The sequence below is a fragment of the Mastigoproctus giganteus genome, chromosome 10 (assembly GCF_048544385.1).
Source record: "Mastigoproctus giganteus isolate SK-2022 chromosome 10, ASM4854438v1, whole genome shotgun sequence".
Taxonomy (NCBI): domain Eukaryota; kingdom Metazoa; phylum Arthropoda; class Arachnida; order Uropygi; family Thelyphonidae; genus Mastigoproctus; species Mastigoproctus giganteus.
Genome location: NC_143584.1, coordinates 191,467,475 through 191,488,131, shown reverse-complemented (window position 1 = coordinate 191,488,131; position 20,657 = coordinate 191,467,475). Strand labels below are relative to the sequence as shown.

Here is a 20,657-nt window from a genome sequence, read left to right as displayed (position 1 = left end):
CCTTCAATTTGATGTCCCAAGTAACAGAACTGTTGATAAGAAGGGGGTGAAAACTAACTGTGAAGACAAGTGGACATGAAAAGAGCCATTATACAGTTGTTCTAGCTTGTTGTGCCGATGGAACCAAGCTGCCTCCTATGCTGATTTTCAAACGCAAAACAATGCCAAAAGAAGACATTCCTCGAGAAGTGGTTGTCCACGTTCATGACAAGGGTTGGATGGATCAGGATGGGATGAAGATCTGGTTTGAGAAAGTTCAGAGCAGGAGACCAGGTGGGCTCTTATGCAAACCTGCCCTATTGGTGCTTGATCAGTTCAGGGCACACATAACAAAAAATACAAAGAAGATTGATGCAGAGCAAAAAATCAAAACTTGCCGTCATACCTGGAGGCTTGACATCCCAGTTCCAACCACTTGATGTCAGCATTAACAAACCCTTCAAAGCTGCCATGAGAGACGAATGGAACCAATGGATGATGTCTTCTGTGGAAAATTTGACGCCAGCAGGAAGAGTGAAAAAACCAACTATAGGAGAAGTTTGTACCTGGGTGAAAAGATCCTGGGATAATATCAAGATTGAGATCGTTGTCAAGTCATTTAAGAAGTGTGGCATTTCAAATGCCATAGATGGAACTGAGGACGAGGCAATATATGAAGACAGTGATTCGTCATCAGACACAGATGAGAACAAGCTAATGGATGGGAGTTTTGACAGTGATGAGTTGTATGAATTTTATGATGAATAAAACTTGTTCAATAATAACTTTATGTAATACATTTTTTTTTTTTTTTCAAATTTCGGGCCCCAAAATTAAGGTGCGTCTTATACATGGGGAAATACGGTACTTCGTATGTGAATTGGTGGGATAGTTTGTCCATATTTTGTTTAAAAAGTGCTTCGCGAAAACAAGGGTTCCTCACACTTTGGGAACCTTTGGTTTAAGCGGTTGTGTCCAATAGAGTATCTGAATTTATTACTATAAGGCAATTTGTTTCAAGTTAGAATTTCTGTAGAACTGTAGCTTCTCTTACCTTATTTTCTTAATTTGTTCTGTTTTTAATTGGAAGGGATTAGACTGTGGACCAAATAGTACAAAAAAATTTGTAGATGTGATAGGAAGAGCAAAGACTATTGTATGGAATGGGTAAGTTTTTTTTTGTTTGTTTTTTTTTTGTAACACTTTAAAAAAAAAAGTTGTTAATTTGTAAATTGTCTATTTTATGAATATTGAACAAGTGAAATTTTTTGTCTTATGTTGGGCTATATATTATGCTCACTGTTATGTATATGTGATTCATACAATACAAGATTATAATATAAGAAAATGTCAGCACAAACTTTATGGTTACACAGAACTGTACTCATGTTCATGGTTTGTAATTACAGATAGAATGGATTAAAAGCTATGTGAGGAACTGTAAAAATATACTATAAATTGTATAGTATATTTTTACATACTATGCAATATAGTGTTATTTTGCATACTGTATAGTGTTAGTTCTCCATGAACTCCTTGATGTTCATGGAGAACTAACACTATTAAGGAAAAACAGTGGCAGTCTATTACGAGGGTCAAATGTGACATGACAGTCTTTGTGAATAATTCTTGATTTGAATTATTCAGGGAAGTAATCAAAGAAGCTATTAGGCTTTTGATACCTGTGAAGAATACTGTTCAAAGTTTAGACCTAAATGGATGTCAGATGGCCTACTGAGACATGTGGCAGAGAAAGTGCGTGGGATGCATATAAATTATCAGGTGATACAGAAGCCTATGGTGGATATAAATTAGTCTGTAATCAAGTCACAAATGAGGTTGGCAAGCTAAGGCAGATTATGAGAAGTCTTTGGCAAAGAATGCAAAGAAAAATAGCAAAGACTTCTATTAACAGTAGAAGGAAGGGTTGAATTACATTGGGCCACTTGAGTTAAGTGTTGATGACTCTGCTCAGGTTGCAGACAAATTGAATAGGTATTTTGCATCTACATTCACACGAGGTATTCTTTAGGGAAGAGGATGCCAGAAGTTTATCAAACTTTAACGAGGAGCTAAATCCTCGTTAAAGTTTGTGATAACTGAAAGGAAAGTGGAGGAGAAATAGTTGAGGATGGACATAAAAAAGGCATCCGGGGGCAGATGGAATCTATCCAGATATATTAAGAGGCAGCAAAGGAGATAAGCAAACCCTTAACCATAATTATGATAGCATCCGTGGATTCAGGGAGGGGGGGGGGGTCCCTATGGACTGGAGAAGTGGAAATATATCCCCAATTCATAAAGGAGGATCAAAGGGAGACATGAGTAATTACAGACCTGTTAGCTTAACGTCTGTTCCAGGGAAAATAATGGAATCGCTGGTTAAAGAAGTAATGCATTTGCATTGCATGCCTGACCATTTGGACAGACATGCTGGCGCACTATCAGAAATAGTTGCTGATGCACCTAATAAATTCCTAAACCAAGAACAACAACAATGACAGATATGCAATTATACTGCAATCACAGCATGGATTTGTCAAAGGGGGGGGTCTTGTCTAACCACTATGATAGGTCACTATGATGCAGTGACCACAGAACTGGATGCAAAAAATAATTTTGATCATATACTTGGATTTCAGGAAAGCTTTTGATGCATTAGTAAAGGCGCATGATACAAGAAAGCAAGCATATATAGCATCAGCCCAAAAAAAAACCCCCCTACTTATTTCACTCATCCACTCGCTTCAAATGTTTGTCTAGTTCTGCCTAGAATCTAAGCTATAAACTTCTACAACAATAGTTGGAAGTTTGTTCCAACAATCAATCGCCCACTGGCTAAAGGCAAACTTCCGCACATCTATCCAACAACTGTCTTTCCTCAATTTGAATTTATGCCCTTTCAGGCGATTATTCTGAGCAAGAGGAAGAATCTCATCAGCATTGGGCATGCTCAAACCATTCAAGGCTTTATACACCTCAGTCAGATCACCTCACAAGTGCCTAGTCTCCAGACACTGTAATTTGCAAAACTTGAGCCTTTCTTCGTAAGAGCAACCCTTTGTTCCATTCACTAATTGTGTTGCCCTTCTCTGTACTCGTTCCAGCTCTACATCCTTCTTAAAATGAGGCCTCCAGACCTGTATACAGTACTCAAGATGTGGCCTGACCATTACCTTGTACAAGGGGATAATCACATCCTTATCCCTGCTAGCAAAATTCCTGTATATCATTGACAAGATGCCATGAGCTACTCTTGCAGACCATCTGCACTGCTCAGAAAACTTCATATCTGCCTGCACAATTACCCCCAGGTCCTTTTCATTCTCTACCACTGTCAGTGTAGTACCACAGAGTTGATACGTTGCTCTGGGGTTGCTGTTTTCTGTTTCATTTGCCACCTCTCAGCTCATCTGCTCAACTTTTCTTGTTGCGGCAGCGTACTGTCATTAGTGTCATTAACAACCCTGCCGACCTTTGTATCATCTGCAAATTTGGACATTAAGCCTGATATACCATCATCACTATCATTAATAAATACAGAAAACAACAATGGACCCAACACTGAATCTTGGGGAACTCCACTAATAGCATTAGTCCACAAAGAGCAGTATCCATTGATTACCACTCTGTCTTCTCCCACTCAACCATCCCTTTATCCATAGCAGCAATTTGCCTCCAATGCCGCACTGCTCCAATTGGTGTAGCAGTCTTCCATGTGCAACAGTATCAAAAGCCTTTCTAAGGTCCAAATATATGATATCAAAATCATTCCCTGCATCCAGTTCTTTTGTGATTATATCATAGTATCCAATCAAATTGGTCAGACAAGACTTTCCCTTAACAAACCCATGCTGTTGAGATTGCTGCAGTTTGTAGCAATGTGGCATTTAGGGCAAGTTACTGCTATGGATGAAGGGATAGTTAAGTGGAAGAAGACAGAGTGGTTATCAATGGGCACTGCTCTTCATGGACTAATGTTATTAATGGAGTTCCCCAGGGTTCAGTGCTGGAAAATATTGAAAACAACAATGGCTTTTTTTTTTTTTTTCAATATTTTCAATAATATTATATCAGGCTAAATGTCTGTTTGCAGATGATACAAAGTTTGGCAGGGTTGTTAATGACAGTCATCAAGGTGAGCTACTTCAACAAGATCTAGGAAAATTTGATTAATGGGCTGAGAAATGGCAGTTGAAATTTAACATTGACAAATGCAAGGTACTGCAAATGGGTAGAAGTAACCCCAATGTAACTTACCAACTGTGTGGTACTACACTCAGGATAGTGGAGAATGAAAAAGACCTGGGGGTAATGGTGTAGTCGACATCAAATTTTCTGAACAGTGCAGACACATTGCCAGGACAGCTCATGGAGTTTTGTCAATGACATAAAGAAACTTTGCTAGTAGGGATATGGAGGTGATTATCCCTTTGTATAAGGCCACGGTTAGGCCGCATCTTGAATACTGTATACAGGGCTGGAGGTATCACATTAGGAAGGATGTAGCTCTGCTGGAACGGGTGTAGAGTAGGGCAGCAAGACTGGTGAAGGGAACAAAATGGTGCCCTAGAAAGACTTCAGTTCTGCAAATTGCAGCATCTCGAGACTAGCCATCTGTGGGGCTATCTGATTGAGGTGTTTAAAGCTTTGAATGGATTGAGTAAGCGGAAACTACACCCTTTGTTTAAAGAAAGACCAGAAATTAAATGAGTTTTTCCAAAAAAAATCTCCCCTATGCATTAGTAGGGGCATGTGATGCAAGGAAGCAAGTGTATGAGCTTATGCAGCATCAGCCAAAAAAAAAAAAAAAAAAAAAAAAAAATCACACCATTCCCTCCAATGTCTGTCCAGTTTCTCCTTAAATTTATTTAACCTATCAACTTCCACAACGACAGATGGAAGTTTTGTTCCTGCAATTAACCACCCGCTGGCTAAAGGCAAATTTCCGCACATCTATTCTACATGTCTTTTCTTAAATTGAATTTATGCCCCCTTAGGTTCATAATCTGAACAAGTGGAAGGATCCCATCAGAATTCAGCGTGCTCAACTCATTCAAGGCTTTATACTCCTCAATCAGATCACCATGCAGGCACGTAGTCTCCAGCCACTGCAATTTGCAGAACTTAAGCCTCTCTTGATAAGAGGATCCCTTCATTCCCTTCACCAATCTTGTTGCCACGCTCAAGCAAATCTACATCCTTCCTAAAATAAGGCCTCCAGACCTGTACGCAGTACTCAAGGCATGGCCTGACCATTGCCTTATACAGAGGGACAATCACCTCCTTTTCCCTGCTAGCAAAATTCTTATATATCATTGACAAAACCCCATGATCTGCCCTGGCAGCCTGTCGGCATTGCACAAAAATCTTCATATCTGACTGCACAATTACTCCCAAGTCTTTTTCATTTTCTACCACCTTAAGTGTAGTACCACACAGTTGGTACATTTCTCTGGGGTTACTTCTACCCATATGCAGTACTTTGCATTTGTTAAGGTTAAACTTCAGTTGCCACTTCTTAGCCCATCTGTCCAAATTATCTAGATCCTGTTGCAGTAGCACACTGCCATTACTGTCATTAACAACCCTGCCAAACTGTGTATCATCTGCAAACTTTGACAGTAAGCCTGATATACTTTCATCAATATCATTCATAAATATACAAAACAACAATGGACCCAACACCAAACCCTGTGGGACTCCACTCATAACATTAGTCCAAGAAGAGCAGCACTCATTGATTACCACCCTCTGTCTTCTCACACTTAACCACCCTTTTATCCATTGTAGCAACTTACCCTTAATACCATTCTGCTCCAATTTGTACAATAGTCTTCCATGCGCAACAGTGTCAAAAGCTTTCCTGAAATCCAAATATATGATATCAAAATAATTTTTTGCATCCAGTTCCTTTGTAATCACATCATAATATCCTATCAAATTTGTCAGACAAGACTTTCCCTTAACAAACCCATTGCTGTGTCTGAATTATTGCTGCAGGCTTGTCTAGATGATCCTGCAATGCATCTTTAACCAATGACTCCATTATTTTACCCGGAACAGAAGTTAAACTAACTGGTCTGTAATTACTCGTGCCACCCTTCGATCCCCCTTTGTGAATTGGGGATACATTTGCACAACTCCAGTCCGTTGGGACCTCCCCTGAGTTGAAGGATGCTCTCATAATTATGGCTAAGGGTTTGCTTAGTTGCTTTGCCGCGATAGATCCCATCCACCCCAGGTGCCTTTCTTATGTTTAACTTCAACAATTTCTCCTCCACTTTGCTCTCAGTTATTTCAAAATAATTAAGCACCCTGCTACAATTTGATAACCTTCTGCCATTTTCAAACCTTAATAACTCCTCATGTGTGAATGTAGGTGCAAAATACTCATTCAATTTGTTTGCTATCTGAGCTGGATCATCAACAGTCGAACCATCGATATCAAGTGGACCAATCAGATTCATCCCTTTCCTTATAGAGTTTACATAGGTAAAGAACTCTTTGCTGTTTTTCTTAGCATCCTTTGCCAAAGATTTCTCGTAATCTGCCTTCGCCTGCCTAACATCCTTTGTGACCTCATTACAGACTAGCTTATATCTGCCATAGGCTTCTGAGTCGCTTGATAATTTATATGCATCCCATGCGTTTTTCGTCTCTGTCTTGAGTCTCATTAGTTCATTTGATAACCATTTAGGCCTAAACCTTGAACAATATTTCTTAATAGGTATGAAATGTTAATGGCATTCTTCCACTTGCAGACTATACTACATGAGGGGACAAATTCAAGTTGAAAGATGGTCGCTGGGGATAGATGTGTGGAAGTTTGCCTTCAAGCCAGCAGGTGGTTGATTGTTGGAACAGGCGTCCCTCTGTTGAATAAATTCAAGGAGAACTAGACAAATTCTTGGAAGGTACAGGGAAGGTGAACTTTGTGATGGTTTTTTTTTTTTTTTTGGCTGATGCTATATAAGCTTGCTTGTTTTCTTGCATCATTTGCCATTATTACTACTAACTACTACGGCCTAAGCTGCCAATGCAGGGGGGGGGAACACTAATGAACTCATCTTAATGAATATAAATTAGAGACTATATTGTCTAAAATGAAGCAAAGCATTAATTAAATATTTCTTAATGTTCTTAGTGAATGTTTTCTACTTAAGTGAAAAAAGAAAAGATAAGACTTGGGGAAAAAAAAAAAAAACATGAATGAAAATCAGTTTTAATCTAAAAGTTTTAAAATCACCATATGCTGGAGTTAAGTTTACTATTTGGATAGTTTTAAAATTGTTTCCTGTTTTTCTTATATACACTCATGGGTCAAAACATTATGACCAGCCCTATCTTCATAGTGGATGCATCCCACAGCACCTAGATGTGACATCACTGACTGGTGCAACATATAATAGTGACTGGACGAGTAATGCTTGGCAGTTCATCACTGTGAAGTCTGTTCACTGGGGAAGGGAAGACCCTGACAGAGTTTGAATTGAGAATGATTTGTGGTGCTGAGAAGGTGGGGCCAATCTCAGCAACCGCAGGCATTTCAGCTATTTGAGGGCCACCATAGTGAAGGGTGTGGTGGGAATAGCCCAAAAAAGGAGCACACGACTATCCAACATGCTGGGAGCTGACCGGGCTTCCAACATGTTGGATGGTCGCGGGTTCGAATCCCGCCTAACCTTGGGAGGTGCACTATGGCCACAGAAGCCGATGCGCCAACAACTATAAAAAAAAAAAAAAAAAAAAAAAAAACATGCTGGGATGGGAAGACCACCGCTAGTTGACAGTTGATGTGAACGTCAGTTGGCACATGCTGTCCATGACAAGACCGCTCGTGATCCCTCAATTAATGGTGGACTATGACCAGAGCACATAGAGAAACGTTTCTGAGCACACTATCCAGCAGACTTGTGGATAGGCCTACGGAGTAGGTAATCGCTTCATGTGCCAGTGTTGACTGACTGCCATCTATACTTCTGCCTGCATTGGGCATGTGGGCACCATTCCTGGACATTGGATGACTGGAAAAGAGTCACCTGGTCTAATTGAATCAAGTTTCCAGCTCCATCATGCTGACAGACAGATGTGTATTTGATGACAAGCAGCTGCAACCAGACTTCACGGTTGGACAAACACTGGCCAGTGACGGTGGTATCATGGTTTGGGGGACGTTTTCATGGACATCACTGAGTTTCAACAAGGCAATGCCCGTATCAGCCCACATTATGCAGGAATGGTTCAAGGATCATGTCCAAGTATTTTAGGTGTTTCCCTGGCTGTCAAATTCCCCCAACATTAATCCCATTGAACAATGTGGAATGCAGTGGAATGCAACATTTGCCAATCCCCGTGTCAACCTTCCCTTACTGCCTAACTCTGGGACATCCTTCTGTTCAGTTGATCCAGGATACCTTCCATGGTCTCGTGGAGTCAATGCCATGTCAGGTGCAAGTAGTTACATGGTGAAAGGTTGTCTAACATACTATTAGGTAAGTGGTCATAATATTTTTGCTCATGAGTGTATTTGAAATGTTCTGTGATATTCTGTATTTCCTATAATTTTCATATTTTGAGAGCAATATATACTTGTGTTACAATAAGATAAGATTTAAGAATTACATTAAGATAGCACTTATGATTATACTTAGTATGATCTTAATGTTTTTAATGCTCCACTAATATAATTGTCTGCAGAATATCCCATTATGATGTACATTATCTGTCAGTAACTGTAGGCAGTTGGAGGGCTGCTTTAGGAGGTGTAAGGCGATTGAGTGCAGTTAGGTGGTCAGAACCCTATGCCTGTTTTCTGTTTTGGGAGAAAACGAATTAAGGTTCAATAAAATATCAAAGTTAGTAATTAATATGCAAATATTGCAGTTATTTTGTGAATTGAGCAACATATTTTAGTTTTAAAATGTACTTTTTCTGCTATAGGAAAAAGTCCTATAAAGCAAAAGTGTTTTCTGTCAAAATGTGAAAAATCCTAGTTGCAAAAAAAAAAAAAAAAAAAAAAAAAAGCTTATTTGTTATTTGGATTGTCAAAATTATGTCCAGTAGTACAGAAAATCCCCCAGTTTTTAGTTACCTTGATGCAAGTTTAGTTATTAGATGATTTATTTTGTTACTAGTTCCCCACCTAAATTTGGCTATTATGATTGACTTTTTTTTTCTGTTTATTTTATTTTTTTCTTTTCTAGTGATACAGTTAAGGAAATTGGAATTTTCCCTCAATATAAAAAAAATTTGAATTTTATATATCTGTCATCAGACGTCGTTTGTATAACAAGACACTCTTTTGCCATGGCTTTTGATCGTTGTTTAGTTTGTCAAAATTTTTGAACATGTTGGGTTCTGATACTGTTTATTTGATGTGTATAATACTGCAGGTTTATAAAGCTGATACACACACACACACACACACACACACACACACACACACACACACACACACACACACACACACACACACACTTTGCTGCCACTTTATTAGGTACACCTACCTAGTAGCGTGTTGAGCCTCCTTTAGCCTTCAAAACAGCCTGAATTTGTCTAGGCATGGATTGAACAAGATGCTGAAAACATTATGCAGGAATGGGGTACCATGCAGACATGAGTGTGTCACGCAGTTTCTTGAGATTCAATAGATATTCAATAGGATTGAGATCAGTGAACTGACTGGGCCATTGCAGCAAAGAAAAGTCATTGTCATGTTCCTGGAACCATTCCATAGTGATTCAGGCTTTGTGCACCGGCGCATTATCCTGCTGGAATTAACCATCTGACTGAGGATAAACTGTCAACACAAGCGGATGCACTTGGTCAGCAACGATGATTAGGTACGATGTGGCATTCAGACGTGAATCTATGGGTATCAATGGACCCAACGTGTGCCAAGAAAACATTCCCCACATCATAACACTGCCCCCACCACCTTGCACAGTAGTCATCAGACATGATGGGTCCATGGATTTATGTTGTTTTCACCAAATTCTGAGCCTTCCATCAACGCGATGCACCAGGAACTTCAACTTGTCAGACCAAATCCCACAACTGTTTTCCAATCCTCGATAGTCCAGTGCTGGTGTTGCTGTGCCCACAGGAGGCATGCTCTCTTGTTCTTCATTGATAACAAAGGTATGTGATGTGGCCATTAGCTGTTGTAGCCCATTCACGACAAAGTGCACCATTGTGGCCCGTCTGTTTGATGGCACAATTCCAGTCATCCTCCTCTGATCTCTCTCATCAACAAGCAATTTTCTTCCACAGGAGTGCCATTGAGAGGATGTTTTCTGTTTGTTGCACCATTCTCGATACACCCTTGAAACTGTAGTGTGTGAAAAGTTCAGGAGAACTGCTGTTTCAGAGATGCTTTGTCCAGCACGTCTTACACCTACTACCATGCCACGTTCGAAGTCAGATCACTCCTTTCTCCCATTCTTGCAATGGTTTGTATGCTTAACTGATACTAGAAAGATTGTTCTGTTGCATTTATATCTACAACTGTGGTCATGTGACTTGCAACATTGCAGGACAAACCATTTGTGTGCACAACAGGGGTATACCTAATAAAGTGGTAGCTCAGTGTATATACATACAGGGTGATTCAGGAAGAATAGTAAATATTTTGGGAGGTTATAGTATTGATTATTCTGAGTAAAAAAGTTCGTATAAATGTGTCCAATTCTTAATGGGTACAGAGATACAGCTGTTTGAATCTGATGTGACCAAGAAGCAATTATAATCTGATGTTGTTTGGTGTTAGAAGTGTTGTTATGAATGCCACACATCTTCACACATGCTGATATGGTGTTTGTCTACAGTTTTTTTAGTGGAAGTGCTACTGCTGCTTGTAGAGAATACTGTCTGTGGTTTTCTAACCACAGAATACCGAATTCCGGAGCGTTTATTAGTGTTTACTCCAAACTGCGCGAGACTGGTGCAGTTCCCAATGCTCATATTTCTTCTGAACATGCAAATGAACAAAATGTGGATGAAATAGAACACATTCTTCAGTCGGTAGGACGTAGTCCTACTATTAGCACACGAAGAATTTCTATGTGTATCGATGTTCCACAGACAAGAGTATGGCTAACATTACGTGAGCACGGCTTGTATCCATTTCACATACAGCGTGTGCAACACCTTCAACCAGGAGATGACACTCAGCGATTGGAATTTTTTCAGTGGGTAAATGCTAAATCGCCGATTAATTCTATTAATACTGTTCAGCTATGAAGCTACTTTCACCCATGACGGTATGCACAACACCGATAACACTCATAGGTGGTCAGGTGAAACATCCAGATACCACCGTAGAAACAAATTTTCAGCATCACGTCTCTGTAACATGGAGCATCATCGACAATCAGTTGATTGGGCCTGTTGTATTACATCGTCTTACAGGGGCCATTTACCTAGAATTTCTGCAAAATGAACTTCCACTACTATTGGAGGATGTTCCATTGGCTGCAAGGATTGGTTTGTACTTTCAGTATGACTGAGCTCCTGCACATTATACCCATCTGGCGATACAATATCTAAATTGAACTTTCCCTGAATGATGGATCAGCCGGCTGCGATGGTCCTGTTCACTGCCCACCAAGGTCTCCAGACCTCACTCCGTTAGATTTTTGTTTGTGGGTTGGATGAAAAGCTCAGTATACAAAGAAAAGGTGAATACAAGAGATGCATTGCTCACTCACATTTTGGATACTGCTGCCCTCATAAAGGAATGCCAAGACAACCTCAGAAGAACAACACGTCATATTAGCACAAGAGTTGTAAAGTGCATTGAGGTTGGTGGTGGGATTTTCGAACATTTATTGTGAACTGTAAAAAATATTTCCCTATCCACTGAGAATTGGACACATTTTATATGAACTTTTTTACTCAGAATTATCGAATCAATACTGTAACCTCCTAAAATATTTACTATTCTTCCTGAATCACCCTGTATATATGGCAGCAGTTTCTGCGATGTCCAGCTCCATGAAGTGAATTTTTTTCGTGAAATTTTTAAAAAATTGGAAAAAATGAGAACTTTTTATCCAAATGCCTTTTTAAATATTGATTTCTACTTATTTTGATGATTGCCCAACATTAATAGTCACATAAAAAATTAAGAATTTGTGATTATTATTTTCAATTCAATCTACCAACATTTCTGCTGTTTTATTGATTATGAAAAAGCATATGATGTAAACCGGGAAAAACTTAGGCAGATTCTATGTGAAGAAAATATCCCAACCCAACTCCGGAAAGTGATGCAAAGCCTATATAAAAACTCAAAAACTCAAAAGCTCTAAAGTCTGCATAAAATATTCTAATGGCCAACTATCAGACCCAATTAATACCAATAAAGGAGTCAAACAAGGATGTGGACTATCACCAAATTTATTTAATATCTACATCAATAAAATTATTAAAGAATGGAAACAAACAATTAACAATGGAATACAGTTGAATAACAGGAATAAAATCCAAACTATATTATATGCTGATGATCAAGTTATAATTGCAAAATCTGAAGATGAACTACAGATAGCAGCAAATGAACTGAATAAAATAGGTAAAAAGTATGAGATGAAAATCTCCACCTCAAAAACAAATCAATGGGATTATGTGGGAAAAACATACAAAGAGTCAAAATTGTTACTGATGACAAAATAATAGAACAAATATCTGACTTCACCTATTTGGGAAATTTAATATCAAATGAAGGGAAAAACATCCACACTAAACTACAAAAATATATTAAAATGAATGGAACGATTAAACGCCACTTTGGAAAACAAATGACAATTGAAACAAAATTACGACTGCACAGCATCACTTAAAAATCAGCCCTCTTCTACAGCTGTGAAACTTGGGTCATAAATAAGAAAGATGCACACAAACTAGAAGCACCACAAATGAGATTTTTAAGACCATTATTAGGCTTTACAAGACTAGACCACCAAAGAAATTTAGATATCCGTGAGAAATTAAAAGTAGATAACATAGTAAATTACATAAAACGGTATCAGAAAAAATGGATCAGCCACATAGAAAGAATGAACCCAGACCGGATCCCAAAATTGGTGGGTGGGTCGACCAAGACAACGATGGCGAGATGAATACCACCCCCAAGAGCTACAACGGAACAGGTCTTAAAAGACCTAAGCCGAACCAAGTTCATGATGATGAATTGTTATTGTTATTATTTTTAATGAAGTAATAACCTCTTATATCTATTTATTTATCATTTGGTTCAATTTCATCACTTTCTAGATCTGAATGTCAGAGAATTTTGGCTTCCTTCAACCCAAAATTGAACAAGAGCAAGCTAACAATTGCATTCTCCTCCTTTGTTTATCAATGCTGTTTTCACGCTACTATCGATTAAAACTGTCTCCAAGTCGTAAACACAAATAAGAGATGACAGCATACATTGATTTCAGAAACAGATATTTCAAAACAATTTCTGTGATAAGAGATGCTATAATTTAATTGTATGTGAAATGACCACAGGAAAACAAATTTATATATATACTCTGGAGAGGCTTAATTAATTGATAGTATATTTTTTCTTTTGTTTACCTAGTAACCTATTTTAATTGTTTGAATTGTTTTCCTTTGGCACTGACGTATTATTAAAGTCTGCAGAATGTTTGCACAAACTATTTTGCAATGATCCTTATTACTGTCTATCTCATAGAATGTATCTTCCATCAAAAAACTTAATTCTCAAGTGATATTGATTTTATGTCATAAAATGAATTCTTAATTATGTACTGGTACCCATAGCAATTGCAGAATGAGGTAGAATGTCATTATGTTAGAATGAAAGTTCATCAGAATTTTCACAACAGTTTTTTAAACAAGGCACAAACATGATTCTGAAGCATTTTTGGAACTTTCTTTTTTCCCAACCACATTTGTCATTCTTGGTATGAAATTAATTTCTGTATCTGATTTATGTTACTGCCTTTAGATTTTTGTGCATGAGATTCTTGACATTATACTTTAAAAGGAACACGAAGCATTTACTATATCATATATGTTATGATATGTGTTATGTACCTAATTCTTTTTCCTCAGTTGACAAGTGTGAAATTACAACAAAAGTGAAAACACTGTTAAAGCTGATAGTAAATAATAATAAAATAATAAAATTATATCATCTTTAATTGTGACCTCATTCTTTTCAGCCCAGTCGGTGTATTTGAAATGGACAAATTTGCTGCAGGAACTAAAACTGTGATGGATCAGGTTGTTGAAGTTACAAAGAAAGGTGCAACAACAATTATTGGTGAGCATTGAAATATCTTTACAGATTCTGTTTAATAGGTGCGCATGTGAAGAAACAAAGAATTACTAACTACTTTCTAATCCAAATAGGATATCTTTGTTTGATCTGGGCACAGAGCAAGAAACATGAGAAGTGATAGAACTGCTGTAGGATATGGGCATTAATCTCTATAAATGAAAAATTTTCACTCAACGAAAATACCAATTAATGTATCAAAAGTGCATTGTGTGCATGTGTGAACACGCATGAGTAGTGAACCAAAAACAGCAGTCACTATGGCAATATAGTGGGTTTTTCACTTGTTTGTAGAAGTCTGGGTTCAATTAATTGAAAACAATTAAAATTGCTTGCTGGAGAACTCCCAGAAACTTAGTACTGTTTCTGTGCTTGACTGTTAATCTCATTAGAGATAATTATTAATTTTCTGCAAGTTTTGATTTGTGTGTGAGAGAGAAAGTCATAACTTGCTTCTTAAGAAATATTATAACAGACATTAATAAAAAATACTCATTTTGGTGATGTAGCATAGATAATTGTAATCGAGTATCTATGCCATGAAAAGTCAGAAAAAAAAATTGACCCTTGTATAAGTTAATATTAGATGTGCTTTGAGGGCATAGCCACTGATGTTGGTTTTGTATATTTCACCATAACAAAATGAGTGAAGTGTGTGAAACTACTTGATCCAAAACCCTTTTTTGACAGTAAACGAGTGGAATATTTATGTTAATTGCTAATGGTAACCTTAAGCAACTCTTTTATGAAATAATTAATAAAACTGGTTTTATGTGGGTATCAGTACTATCTACCACATTTCTGATTAAAACAAAGGCACTTTAATCTCAATTTCTAACTACTCTGCTACAACAAATACAATCATAAAAGTTGAGAAATGTAAGACTGTTAACCTAGTTTGTTCTATAAAACACTGCATTAGTAGTGAGTATATACGTAGTAAGCTATGCAACACTCTCTATCAAGAGCTGAGAACAAGATGGATTTTTCCTGGTAACATTTAACAATTAAGTTAATTTTTCTCTGTAAGTAAAACTTGACATACCCCATATATAAGGTGACCTTGTATTTTCGATTTTGAAAATGTCTGAAATTTCTCAACTCATGCTCAAGTATCTCAGTATTTTTGCAGTTGAGGATCAAATGTTAATTTTTCTATACAAAGGTGTAAATAGTCATAATTTTAGTCACATGCATATAGTGCCAACTTACAAGTTTATCTGATTTGGACCTTGCTAAGTTAAGTGGAAAATGCACATTTGCAACTAATTGCATGTATATTCTTTAGTTAGACAATATATAAGAGCTTGTAGTATTTGTATAAGTTTTTGAAGTTTGCTATGACTACCAAACAAAGGTGTAAGGTATCTCCGAACTTGTTTTGCTACCTACAATTGCAGATAGTAGTAGTGGCATGTGATACAAGAAAGCAAATGTATGAGCTTATGCAGCATCAGCCAAAAAACAAAAAAAAAAAAAAAAAATCACACCATTCCCTCCAAATGCCTGTCCAGTTCCTCCTTAAATTTATTCAACCTATCAACTTCCACAACGACAGATGGAAGTTTGTTCCAGCAATTAACCACCCGCTGGCTAAAGGCAAATTTCCGCACATCTATTCTACATCTGTCTTTTCTTAATTTGAATTTATGCCCCCTTATGTTCGTAATCTGAACAAGTGGAAAGATCCCATCAGAATTCAGCGTGCTCAACCCATTCAAGGCCTTATATACCTCAATCAGATGGAGACTAGGCACCGCACAGGTGCCTAGTCTCCAGCCACTGCAATTTGCAGAACTTAAGCCTCTCTTGGTAAGAGGATCCCTTCATTCCCATCACCAATCTTGTTGCCCTTCTCTGTACATGCTCAAGTAAATCTACATCCTTCCTAAAATGAGGCCTCCAGACCTGCACGCAGTACTCAAGGCGTGGCCTGACCATTGCCTTATACAGAGGGATAATCACCTCCTTTTCCCTGCTAGCAAAATTCCTATATATCATTGACCAAACCCCATGACCTGCCCTGGCAGCCTGTCTGCATTGCTCAGAGAACTTCATATCTGACTGCACAATTACTCCCAGGTCTTTTTCATTTTCTACCACCTTAAGTGTAGTACCACACAGTTGGTACGTTTCTCTGGGGTTACTTCTCTACCCATATGCAGTACTTTGCATTTGTCAAGGTTAAACTTCAGTTGCCACTTCTTAGCCCATCTGCCCAAATTATCTAGATCTTGTTGCAGTAGCACACTGCCATTAACAACCCTGCCAACCTTTGTATCATCTGCAAACTTCGACATTAAGCCTGATATACCTTCATCAATATCATTGATAAATATACAAAACAACAGAGGCCCTAACACCGAACCCTGTGGGACTCCACTAATAACATTAGTCCAAGAAGAGCAGCACTCATTGATTACCACCCTCTGTCTTCTCGCACTTAACCACCCTTTTATCCATTGTAGCAACTTACCCTTAATACCATTCTGCTCCAATTTGTACAATAGTCTTCCATGCGCAACAGTGTCAAAAGCTTTCCTGAAATCCAAATATATGATATCGAAATTATTTTTTGCATCCAGTTCCTTTGTAACCCCATCATAATATCCTATCAAATTTGTCAGACAAGACTTTCCCTTAACAAACCCATGCTGTGTCTGAATTATTGCTGCAGTCTTGTCTAGATGATCCTGCAATGGATCTTTAACCAGCGACTCCATTATTTTACCCTGAACAGAAGTTAAACTAACTGGTCTGTAATTACTCGTGTCACCCTTCGATCCCCCTTTGTGAATTGGGGATACATTTGTACATCTCCAGTCCGTGGGAACCTCCCCTGAGTCCAAGGATGCTCTCATAATTATGGCTAAGGGTTTGCTTAGTTGCTTTGCCGCCTCCTTTAATATGACTGGATAGATCCCATCCACCCCAGGTGCTTTTCTTACGTTTAACTTCAACTATTTCTCTTCCACTTTGCTCTCAGTTATTACAAGATCATTAAGCACCCTGCTACAATTTGATAACCTTCTGCCATTTTCAAACCTTAATAATTCCTCACGTGTGAACGTAGATGCAAAATACTCATTCAGTTTGTTTGCTATCTGAGCAGGATCATCAACAGTCGAACCATCGATGTCAAGTGGACGAATCAGATTCATCCCCTTCCTTTTAGAGTTTATATAAGTAAAGAAATCCTTGCTGTTTTTCTTAGCATCTTTTGCCAAGGATTTCTCGTAATCTGCCTTCGCCTGCCGAACCTCCTTTGTGACCTGATTACAGATTAACTTATATCTGCCATAGGCTTCTGAGTCACTTGATAATTTATATGCATCCCATGCATTTTTCTTCTCTGTTACGAGTCTCATTAGTTCATTTGACAACCATTTAGGCCTAAACCTTGAACAATATTTCTTAATAGGTATGAAACTTTTAGTAGCACCCACGATAAATTCCTTGAATGCTTCCCACTTAGAATTTACTGTTGGTAACATCATCAGTTGATCCCACTGTACAGAATTTAAAAACTGTCGGAGACCACTGTACTCGCCTTTACGGAAGCAAAAACCTTTTCCTTTACCCCTGATGGTAATTAAATCTTTAAGTAAATCCCACGTCAGTACACTATGATCACTGCCACCTAGTGGTTCTTTTATCTGCAAATTCCTAATACATGAATGATCACTGCTGATAACCAGATCAAGAGTATTACTTTCTCTGGTTGCCTCTCGAACATGCTGCTGCAGAAAACAATCATCCAATAAATCCACAAAAGTCTGACTAGTGTGTGAGTGACCAATCCACAAGTTCCAGTCAATATCTGGGAAGTTAAAATCCCCCATTATAAGACATTCCGATTTACTAGCCCACTCTATTTCTCTGTACAATTGTTCATTGTACTCATTCGAGTCATTAGGCCTATAACACGCTCCTACTCTAATTTTTGCTTTTGCAGTGCCTTATGAGGCTGTAAACAAACAGCTTTAAAACTATTTCTTGTCAATTCTTTACAGCATCTTCATTTCGACTGGTAATTCAGCAGTTTTCTTGTTAATTACTGTATCAATTAAAAGTCAATTTTTATAGCAGATCAGAGATACCCTTTGAAAACATGCACAATGAATTACACTTGACTGGAAAATCAGATTCTTTTTTTTTTTTTTTTCAGTGGGGCCTCAGGCACCCAGATACCTGCTAACAGGTAACTCCTCCCTTGGGAATTATCATGCTTGTGAGCTAAATATCAGCAAGTGCACTAGAAGGTTAACGGTATTTATCAATATGCTGGCAGCTTGCCAAACAGGTTTATATAAAGGTTATTCTAACCATAGAGAAATTCTAGAGTGAGATGTTAAATTTGTATTTAACAGTCTAGTATTCACTTGTTCTTTGAAGGTTAGTGCAAATGAAGGAATTTGAAGGTTAGTGCAAATGAAGGAATTTGAAGGTTAGTGCAAATGAAGGAATTTGAAGGTTAGTGCAAATGAAGGAATTTGAAGGTTAGTGCAAATATATGTTTTTAATGATATTTGATTTTTGTGTATTGATTGCTCTTTAATGATGTTTTATATATCCAGTGCTAGATTAAGACTGTTAAGAGGCCCACTTCAGAATTTGCTCCTCTATTAAAAGAACATTTAGAATCTTCTGTAGAGCTTGTAATACCGAACAGGAAGCATACAAAATGATTTACCTAATTTTATTGTAGAAATGCTGATGGATGAAAAAAAAAAAAAATCTTTTGGCAATTACGCTCTACTTTCAGATGTCAGAAATAAATCAGCAGCTTTTGATAATATTCAGATGTTTTTCAGTCACAGAGAACATTGTTCATAGAAAGATTTCTGAGATTTGATGATGGAAACATCAATAAAACAGCTGAATTTTTCTCTCTCTCTTCACTGTAGAATAAATGATTTGAAAATAAACTGATTGCTCAGACATACACTGGAGATACCTCATTTTAATATTATAATTAGTTACGTAAATATGATTTTGAAAGGTAAATTTTCCAAAATCTGGAAATTAGTTCAATTAATGGCAGTAGTCCTGTTTCCACAGTTTTACCTGTTGAATGATTGTTTTTTCTGCTTTGAAACGTATTTTTGTTCTACAAACTTTGGAAATAAATGCTTATATTCTTCACGGCAACGTAGCCAAAAATTTATCAGTGAGACCTGATTGTGAAAGTCTTTGAATGCTGTGTCACATGACAGTTCAATAACAGAATCAATTTCTTGTTCATTGAAACAGAATTCTTCCACACTAAAAGTAGATTGTTTTCGAATCCACATTTTATTGCTGTCACCTATTTTTGAAAGTTTGATTTCACATAAGTTAGAACACTCTCACATAAGTCAGATGAGTAGGACATGTTAATTAACTAATTAAAATCATTAAACCTGTCTTTAAATTTGAATATTGTATCCTTTTGCTGATGGAAGATGTTGCTCCAAAAACAATAAGTACTCATTCTTCATTTCGATTAGTTGTTTTAATACATTCCCTCTTGATAACCATCAAATTTCACTATGTAATAGATCTTCCTAATTCTTTTCATAAAGCTGTAAAGATTCTGGAATTCAAGGAACAGGCTTTTAACACTAAAAAGGCCTCTGTGGTCAGGAAATCTATCCATAATTGATGCCGCCAGCTCTGACAAATCATAACTTTATAAACATAATAAAAATGTAAAATAAATAAGTAAAATATAATTTAAAATACAATAGATGATATAAATTTACTGAGAATATAAAATATATATATTGTATTAAAAAACATTAAACCTGTATTACTATAAAAACTTTAATACTATACATTAAAAGCGTTAAACTCATACTACTGTAAAACTGAAGCTTTCGGCAGCATAAGTAGTGCTGCATCAACAATTTATTATAAAGTACTAAGCCTTCCCAGCAGGCCCAGGGCATACTATGGTACCTGTGCATTCTCCCTTTCCTGTATATCAGAACCGGAAGTGGCACAGGGCTGTATGACCTTAAATTGCTCATCCCTATCCAGGATAACGGTCTCAAATATTACATTGATCCTACAACCCTTATTCCTATTCAAGCTATAATCACCCAAGGAACAAATCCTTATGAGCTCTCCAGCCACTTCCGGTTCCAGAAACCTTCTACCTTATCTGTAATTACAGCTCCTTCGGCTGTTATACCATGCCTGGTTTCCCAGGCATGTTCCGCCACGGTTGATCCTGAGACATTAGCCAACCTAAGCACCCTGCTATGCTCCCCTAGTCTATCACGTAATCTGTGCTTAGTCTCACCTACATAACATCCCCCACAATCTGGACACTGAATTTTGTAGACAACCCCACTACAGGGTCTTTAACTGCTGCCATCAC

At 37.6% G+C, this 20,657-nt stretch overlaps 1 protein-coding gene across 2 annotated transcripts in view; it reads left to right on the top strand.

Annotated features, from left to right (window-relative positions):
- Pgk (phosphoglycerate kinase) overlaps nucleotides 1-20,657 on the top strand; it is a 110,043-nt gene that overhangs the window by 82,842 nt on the left and 6,544 nt on the right. For both annotated transcript variants that reach the window (XM_090383477.1, XM_090383478.1), the window contains exons 9-10: nucleotides 1,070-1,146; nucleotides 14,178-14,278. In XM_090383477.1, the coding sequence (XP_090239603.1) occupies nucleotides 1,070-1,146; nucleotides 14,178-14,278 (178 nt within the window). The remainder of the gene's footprint in view (nucleotides 1-1,069; nucleotides 1,147-14,177; nucleotides 14,279-20,657) is intronic.